The sequence below is a fragment of the Elaeis guineensis genome, chromosome 11, assembly GCF_000442705.2.
Source record: "Elaeis guineensis isolate ETL-2024a chromosome 11, EG11, whole genome shotgun sequence".
Lineage (NCBI taxonomy): Eukaryota > Viridiplantae > Streptophyta > Magnoliopsida > Arecales > Arecaceae > Elaeis > Elaeis guineensis.
The window spans coordinates 27477746-27486842 of NC_026003.2; the positions used below are offsets into that span (position 1 = coordinate 27477746).

General features: G+C 53.6%; 1 protein-coding gene across 3 annotated transcripts; it reads left to right on the top strand.

Annotated features, from left to right (window-relative positions):
- Positions 1-494: 494 nt before the first annotated feature.
- Positions 495-2390, top strand: LOC105034539 (IRK-interacting protein). 3 transcript variants are annotated; one of them, XR_002163620.3, is made up of 2 exons: positions 495-850; positions 943-1191. XR_002163620.3 is itself a non-coding variant. In XM_010909743.4 (2 exons), the coding sequence occupies exons 1-2, from the start codon at positions 785-787 to the stop codon at positions 2310-2312; spliced, it is 1425 nt and encodes a 474-aa protein (XP_010908045.2). In that variant the 5' UTR covers positions 510-784; the 3' UTR covers positions 2313-2390. The 3 variants fall into 3 exon arrangements, 2 of the variants coding, with proteins under 2 accessions (XP_010908045.2, XP_010908046.2); XM_010909743.4 differs by having other exon boundaries at positions 510-850; positions 954-2390; XM_010909744.4 differs by having other exon boundaries at positions 512-850; positions 966-2390.
- The last annotated feature ends 6707 nt before the right edge of the window (positions 2391-9097 follow it).

Below are 9097 nucleotides of genomic sequence, written 5' to 3' on the forward strand. Positions count from 1 at the left end.
CATTTATGATTTATGCTAAAATCAAGCTATCTAGATTAGTTGTGGGTGTAGTTTATGGGTAGGGTAACAAATTACCATCCTACAGCTGTTGGATGGTCCCAAGATGTGCTGTTGTTGGAGCACAGGAACATCTCAATTTTGAAGGTTCCAAAATTGACATATCTACATTTATTACTAGGGTTAGGCTGCATCTTTCGCATGAAAGATGTGTTTAACTTCCTTCACATGAGTCTATCATGTGATCACATATTAATTACTTTGAAATTTATACAAATAGATAAATAAAAAAGCTCAAAATGCATGAAGATCTGTGTAGAATATGATCCCACAGTCGAGATTGTGAGAGAGGATCATTCCTTGGTGCCAAAATACAACCCCAACATTTATTATAGAGAGTGACACGGCAAATATCCACTTCTATCAAAACCATGCATGGCTCAACCTTAAGCTACTATATTTATGGAAGCCCACCCAACCCAACTAGCACCCTCGTCATCCTCCTCGACTCCCTACCAAGATATTCCTTCCAGAAGATAAACTCAAATCTTCCATTTTCGAAGGTGGAACGCGCATTATCAAAGCAAAAACTATTCTAATACAAAACGTGCGAGTCCGGGTCCCACCCGTTGTTATTGCAACCCCAGCGCCGTCTATCAGCAGATGGCGGGCCAGATTTGCTAAAAGAAACAAGAACAATCGTTTAAGCCTCAGCATTTAACTCCACACTGCGCTCAATAGCAAGGGAATCAAAAGGCAAGCCCAAGCCAAGCCCTCCACCTCCCCCATGGCTTCTCCCTTTTCCACTTCTCGCCCTTCTCCACCTTCACGTCGCTCTCCCCTCTTTACCCCTGTAAGTATTCTTCTTTTCTCTAATCCCCACGGATCAATTCTCTTAACTTCCTATGGTGTATTTTTTTAAAAAAAAATTGTTCCTTTCTTCAGACTGTTTATAGATTTTGGAACAGGAGAAAGAGAGAGAGAACGAGGAGTTGGCGATAAAAGGGGAAGAAGAGACAACGTCTTCCAAGCCCTACAAGCACCAACCTACACCTTTGCCGTCCTCCAAATCGACGTCTCTCAAGAAGCCATCCTCCACATCCAACGGCGCGGCTGAAGGCGCCGGCGACGACCGCTCGGTTTCCTGCACCAACTGCCGGCCCTCTGCCCGGGAGAAGATCTCTGTCGTCCCCCTCGACATCAACGGCCTCAAGCATCCTTCCTCCCTCAGCCCCGCCCCTGCCCGCCTCCTCCGCTCCCTCTTCCTCTCCCTTACCCACCGCAGCCCTCGCTCCCCCTCCGCCGCCGCCCCCTCCTCCTCCTCCGCCACCGCCGCTGACGAGTGGCGCCTCGCTGCGGAAGATCTCTCCTGGAAGCTCCTCCACGCCACCCGGAAGCGCGACGCGGCCCTCCTCGAGTCCTCCCGTCTCAAGAGCTCCCTGTCCGAGCTGGAGCGCAAGCTCGGCCGGCTCGAGTCCTACTGCCACGACCTCCAGGCCGCCCTCGACCGCCGCTCCTCTCCCAAGCCGGTTGTATCTCCGACTGGGTCCGCTTTCCCGGTCGAACCCTTCCTCCGGGCCGTCTCCGACGCACGCGTGGCGGTTCGCCGCCTGAGCCGCTCCCTCACCTCCCAGCTCCGGCCGGACCGGAGCACCGTCTTGCTACAGCCCCACGCAGCTGGTCAGTGGCGGCAGAAGCCGGGCGGCCTGCTCTTCTACATGGAGGCCCTGCTGAACCGGATGTTCTACGCGGGGTTCGAGGAGGGCGATCCGGACGAGGCGGTCGACCCTGCGGCCCGGTGCGATGCGAACCGGGCCGCCTACGAGGCAGTCCGGGGGCTCGGGTGGCACGATGTTCTGAGTAAAGGAACCCGGTTCTATAGCGAAGAATTGAGCCGGTTTTGTGACCGGAAGATGAGCGAGGTGGTGGGGATGCTGGGGTGGGCCCGGGCGTGGCCGGAGGCTCTGCTCCAGGCGTTCTTCGGGGCGGCGAAGGGGACATGGATAGTGCGGCTTCTGGCTCGGTCCGTGCACCCGCCGGTGCCCATACTGAGGGTGGACCGGGGGGTCCAGTTCGATCCACGGTTCATGGAGGACATCACGACCGACCGGGTCACCCAGCTCGAACCGGTGAGCGTGAAGATGATGGTGGCCCCTGGGTTCCACGTGTACACCAGCGGCGTGGAGCTGGTCAAGTGTACGGTGCTGTGCGTGTACGGTGGCAGTCGTAATGGTCACAGTAATGATGATAGTAAGAGTGCTCGTAGTAACAATGTTCTGCAGCAGAAGCGAGAGGTGAGGCAGGGGTGGGTTTGATTATTTTGTTTATGAAGTTCTTAGATGTGACGGGAAATAAGATAGAGGTTGTATTTATGATAAGCTCTTTTGCCTTCACCGATATGTGCATATCTTCGCATGTGCGTGCATGCGATATATTAGGTTGGCGCAAGAAACTATCACTTAAACAAAAGATTTATTTCTGTACCAAAAAAAAAAAAAAAAGGATTTATTTGTTTATAAGGTTCTTAATCTGAGGAGAAACAATTTGATACGGTGGACTGATTTATTTAAGTCGGGATTTAATCTTCGCCTATATATGTCCACATAAAACCTAAGACATTAAAGTAGATGGACCTAGCATGACGTGAAAAACCAGAAACAGTGAACTTTAATTTTCTTGTGCCCTATTTTTTTATCATCCTTATTTAGGTATGTTTTAAAGTTTACAGGTTCTGGAAGGACAAGTCCACATCACTTTTAGAAGGTCTACTTAGGATACCAATTTAAATCAATACTGGCTTAAGACATTAGTTATATATTGGATTAAGTTGATTATTGTTAGAATACCGGACCGAGTCTAAATTAGCTTATTTTGTTATATATCCCTTATAACCCTAAGAGGAGAGTACACTTGAATGTCTATAGAGATCGAGTATATTGGGCTATAGTCTCTACGGTAATTTTATATTTTTAATTTTTATTTTTATTAATAGTGAAGCTTTTGTATTGTCTCTATCAGTGGACATAGATCAACAGACTAAACCACATAAATATTGAGAGCCCTTATTCGTCTTTTGTTCTTTGCATATTTATTTGTCTTTTGCTTCCTTAATTTATTATTCTCCCTACCTATCACAACAAATGATATCAAAGCTTTGATCTTTTTGATTGGAATTTCATGATAATAACTGCAAAATTCAAAATTGAGAAGTTCATGGTGCGAGCAATTTTGACATCTGACAAATTAAGATGCTACTTATCAAGCCCACGATCCAAGATCACGAGTGTAGGGGTTATGGCAACCATCATATACTCATAGAGAATTCTCTCTACAAGTATGCAAGACAATCTAAACACAATATCAATATATCATAATAGAATTAATAATAAATTAAATCTAAAATTTAACTAACTAAAATCAATTTAATCTTTCATAAAGTTTCAACGATATTCAAAAGATCTTACATCAATTAAATTTTTGTTGGGTATAAAATATCCACAGCCGAAGTTCTCAACAGAATCAACTCCGAGAGGACTCCACCCGAACTCCCACGGGAGCCGGACTCCGCCCACGACTCCAACCTCAAGGGGGACTCCGCCCTGACTCTCACGGGAGCCGGGCTCCGTCGCCAACTTCGACTGCCGGTAAAATCCGTCCGGACTCCTACGGGAGCCGGACTTCGCGCCTGACTTTAATTGCAGGGGACTCCGCCCGGACTCCCATGGGAGCCGGACTCCGCCCACGACTCCAACCTCAAGGGGGACTTCGCCCGGACTCCCACGGGAGCCGGGCTCCATCGCCAACTTCGACTGCCGGTAAGATCCGTCCGGACTCCTACGGGAGCCGGACTTCGCACCTGACTTTAATTGCAGGGGACTCTGCCCAGACTCCTACGGGAGCCGGGCTCCGCCCGCGACTTCAACTCCGAGAGGACTCCGCCCGGACTCCCACGGGAGCCGGGCTCCGCCCACGACTCCAACCGCAAGGAGGACTCCGCCCGGACTCCTACGAGAGCCGGACTCCGTCATCAGCTCCGACCGCTACCGAACTTCAGCCGACGGATCTGCACTCCCAGGCAGGCCACAATAACGGCCACGATCCTGCTCCACTTCCTGCGGTGGATTCCGCACAGCTCCATCACTCCCTGACAGGCCGCAGTAACGGTCACAATACTGCTCCACTTCCTACGACGGATCCCGTACAGCTTCACTACTCCCTGGCAGGCCACAATAACGGCCACGATCCTGCTCTACTTCCTGCGACGGATACCACGTGATTCTCCCATCCGCTGGCAAGTCGCGACAACAGACGCCGCTCCACTCCCCACGGCGGACTCCACGTGGCACGCCCCAGTGATAGCCACGGGTCTACTCCACCACTCTTCGCAGCAAACTCCGCCTGACCCTGGGCAGCCCACTACCAGACGGTTACAGATGTCGCTATCAGGCTACTGCCCCCTCCGCCTATAAAAGGGGGCCCCAGATACGTTATTGAATAAGCTCTAGTTTTTTACCTAAAAACTCTGCTAAATTCTCCGTTCGAGCACTCCATTCTTGTTGAGGCAGAGAACTGACTTGAGCGTCGGAGGGTCTTGCGGAGTAACCCCACCTCCGGTTTAGACTTCTTTTGCAGGTCCCGGCGGCGACCGCGACTCCCTCGACTCCAGCTTCTCCGGCGCAAGCGGATTTTTGCACCAACAGGATTGGCGCTAGAGGAAGGGTGCGAACCTCCACAGTACCCTTGTTCTTAAAGGAGTGCTCAACGGAGCCGCCTTCGATCGTCTCCTCCGACATCCATTCCTTGTTTCCCCCACGGGATTCTTACTTGATGCCTCCCCGCAAGGCGTCCACGCGACAGTCCACGGCCTCCACAGCCAGATCTCAGGCTCCGGCCTCTCCTCCTGTTTCTCAACCTCCTCCTCCTCCTCCGACGGCGGCGGTCGGTGCGGAGCAGTTTGACCTGCTGGCGCAGCAGGTCAGAGGCCTCACAGAAGCTGTGCAGGCTATGCAACAGCAGCAGCCGCAGGCATCAGTACGCTCGGAAAGGGCATCCCCGAAACATCAGAATCCGACGGCGGGGCGGGCCACCTGGGCCAGCCACCCCGTCCTTCCTGGGAAAACGAACCCGAGGGTGGAGAGCCCTCAATCGGACCATGACTCCACCCCTGGAAGATCCTGCCCCCATTCTGCCAGAGGACCCTCGAGACTCGAAGTCGGGAGGATTTTCTGGACCAGAGGCTCCAGGAGATGAACCGACGGATCGAAGAGCTCCGCCATGCTCCCCCCACTTATGGTGAGGATATTTGTACTGACCCTCCCTTCTCTCAAATGATCATGCAGGAACCGATCCCGTCAAACTTCAAGCTCCCCCAGTTTGAAAGCTACGACGGGACTTCGGACCCGGTTGATCATTTGGAAGCCTTCCGGACGATGATGCTGCTTCACGGCGCTCCCGATGCCATTCTATGTCTTCCCATCCACCTTGAAGGGAACGACGAGGAACTGGTACTCGGCTTTGAAATCGGGTACCATCTTTTCCTTCGATCAAATGAGCCACCAATTTGTGGCCCATTTTGTCAGCAGCCGGCACCCCCGAAAGGGTTCGGAGTCCTCATCAATATCAAGCAGAGGGAAGGGGAGTCCATTCGGGCCTACATCAACCGTTTCAACGTCGCGACGCTGGAGGTCCGGAACTTGAACCAATCAGTCGCAATGGCCGCCCTGAAGGGTGGCCTTCAGAAGAATGACCTTTTGTTCTCCCTGGAGAAGAAGTACCCCAGAATTTTGCTGATTTGCTGGCCCGGGCTGAAGGATACACCCGAGCGAAAGAAGCCTTCAAAATGAAGGATGAAGAAACAGCGAGGGAGCGGCAAGCGGGAGACTCGAGTAAGCCCGCAATTGAAAAAAGGCCCAGAGAAGCCCGACCGCGTTCTCGATCCCCTCCTGGGCACAAGCGTGCCCATACTCCACCCTGGGTACGCAGGCAGAGAAGTCCGGATCGCGGGGTTCAGCGGGGTTCCCCACCGGAGAGATTCGCAACTACGCCCCCCTCAACGCCTCGAAGGCCCAGATACTGATGGAGGTCAGGGAGCAGCTCCCTAGGCCAGAGAGGATGCGCACACACCCCGGGAAGCGCAACCCCAACAAGTTCTGTCTCTACCACCGCGACCACGGCCACGACACGGAGGAATGCATCCAGCTCCGGGATGAGATCGAGGAGCTCATTCGGCGAGATCGACTCGACAGGTTCATCCGACGCAGGCCTGAGGGTAGAGGAGATCGGCCAAGGGCCCTTCCGCAACCTGAACCACCAAGAATGGAGGACCAACCCGGGGACCGGCCTCCCATCGGGACCATCGACTCCATCACCGGAGGGCCTCAAGGAGGAGCAGACCTCCCGCAACCGTGGAACTCGGAAATCTGTAAATGTATCACTTACGATTTCACTTTGAATCTAAATTTCTTTCTACTTGACGTACTCTTCCCATTTGGCATGGATTTGCCACGACTGGATATGACCCCTCCAAACGCCTGAAACAAAGTTATGTTGGGAACGGGGGGAGAACCCCATCCTAACATACCTGAAATGAAAGTCCGACTATCTCGAGATCAGATTGGGGGAGAGGCCTTACAACGCCCTAATGTGCCCCCACAGCCATGTCAGAAACAGGAGGAAGACCTCGTCCTGACATGAGCAAAGTCAAAGGCCCGATTCTTTTAGACCGGATGGGGGGAGAGGCCTTACAGCGCCCTAATGTGCCCCCACAGCCATGTCAGGAACAGGAGGAAGACCTCGTCCTGACATGAGCAAAGTCAAAGGCCCGGTTCTTTTAGACCGGATGGGGGGAGAGGCCTTACAGCGCCCTAATGTGCCCCCACAGCCATGTCAGGAACAGGAGGAAGACCTCGTCCTGACATGAGCAAAGTCAAAGGCCCGGTTCTTTTAGACCGGATGGGGGGAGAGGCCTTACAGCCCCTAATGTGCCCCCACAGCCATGTCAGGAACAGGAGGAAGACCTCGTCCTGACATGAGCAAAGTCAAAGGCCCGGTTCTTTTAGACCGGATGGGGGGAGAGGCCTTGCAGCGCCCTAATGTGCCCCCACAGCCATGTCAGGAACAGGAGGAAGACCTCGTCCTGACATGAGCAAAGTCAAAGGCCTGGTTCTTTTAGACCGGATGGGGGGAGAGGCCTTGCAGCGCCCTAACGCGCCCCCACGGCCATGTCGGGAATGGGAGAAGAACCTCGCCCTGACTTGAGCAAGGTTGAAGGCCCGGACTCCTACAGGAGTCGGACTCCGTCCGTGACTTCTGCAGCAAGGGAGACTTCGCCCTGACTCCTACGGGAGCCGGGCTCCACCCACGACCTCTGCAGCAAGAGAGACTTCGCCCGGACTCCTACGGGAGCCGGGCTCCGCCCACGACCTCTGCAGCAAGAGAGACTTCGCCCGGACTCCTACGGGAGCCGGACTCCACCCCACAACTTCTGCAGCAAGGAAGACTCCGCCCGCCCTGGCAATGGCCCTTACGTGCCCTCGCGGGAACGGGAGGAGAACCTCGTCCTGATGGTGACGAAACCCGGCCGCCCAACGAGATCGGATGAAGGAAAAAAGCCCCTTAGCGGCACCTCCACGCTCCTGTGCAACCCCGCAAAGGGCAAGGGGAGGGCCCTCACTCGAGAAGAGGAGGAAAATTAAAAAGGATGGGTGATGAACTACGACGAAAACAGATGAAGGATGAACCGCACCAAAGACCTAAAAGACTTCGTCCCAATGGAGACGGGGAGTTCCTACCAAACACCCCCGGCCTCTAAAAAGACTCCCGACACAGGCCAGGAGGATAGCGACATCCCCAAAGTAATGCGGAGTCCGGACCGCCAAGCTCGGGCTTACGGCCATATACGACGAGGAAGGCAAGCTAACGCATTGACGACTGGGCACCTCCCAACGATGTCTACATCAGACAAGTCGAACGACAAGAAAAGTTCGGCGGACGATAATCTAATACAATGCGTGACAAGGTAACACAAAACACCCTTTTCATTCCATTTCCGAAATACACGCTATAAAGTCCGGAAGGCCAAGGAAAGAAAAGCAAAACAACAAAAAGGAAGTAAATACATGAAAAGACAGAAGGACGAAAAGAGCTCTAAGGAGGCTCTGCTCCCTCTGACCTAGAGTTGTCTGCTCCACCCCTCATCCAGGATTACCTTAGATTCTCAATTTCTTCTTCTAGCTCTTTCCTTTTCTGCAGCGCGTCCTGGAGTGCCCGACGAAGTTGCTGGCTCTCGCCTCCGCCTCTCGATGCCTCTTCCTCAAGACCTCAGATTCTGCCTCCGCGTCCGCGACGGCCCGCTGCTCGTATGCCAGTTGAATCTTCAGTTGTTGCAGCTCGGCTGTCTTTTCTCCGAGGGCGACAGAAATCCCTTCAACGGTTCTCTTAGGGATTGGAGCTCCTCAGAATCCCAGGCGGAAGTAAGCTGAGCCCTGCTGGCCAGCTGCCTCTGGAGACGGACGACTTCGTCGGTCGCCGCCCTGAGTCTCCCTTTATATTCCTCCACCTGCCTGCGCCAGCTGGTCCGATGCACGTCGTGACTCACCTCGGCATCCTGAAGCTACCGCTGAAGGTCGAAGACCTTCTTCGACCACTCCTGGTCGCCGTCAACCCGAGCCAAGAGCCGGGATGAACTTCCTTCCAGCTGGCCGATCTTCCCCTTCGCGGCTGACAGTTTCACCTTGAGGGCGCTAATCCTGGCGGCCTGAGCCCAAATTCGGTCGCTGGTGCTCTTCTTGCATTCCTCAAGCTCCTTCACGAAATCTGCCTTCCTCCGGCTATACTCCATGATCCCCTTCACGTGAAGATTCTGAAAGTGGGTGGCCTCCACGGCGGCTTCAGAATGACCTTCCCTCAATCTGCGAAGCTCGCCTTCCATCTTCTTTGACTTCTTTGTCAAGTGAAGGACTTCCTTCTTCAGCAGCTGGATCATCGACTTCAGCGGGACCCCCAGGGACAAGGGAAGTGCTTCTGCAGGACACTGCATCGGAAGGCAAAAGCGTCAAAGCACGACTCATCGTAGGAAGAAAAACAGAGAGAAGAAGGGGAG

Excerpts from the sequence above, each read along its gene's own strand:
- LOC105034539 (XM_010909743.4), top strand. The coding sequence starts at position 785 with ATGGCTTCTCCCTTTTCCACTTCTCGCCCTTCTCCACCTTCACGTCGC. Across the intron at positions 851-953 it reads GCTCTCCCCTCTTTACCCCT|ATTTTGGAACAGGAGAAAGA; the intron begins GTAAGTATTCTT and ends GACTGTTTATAG.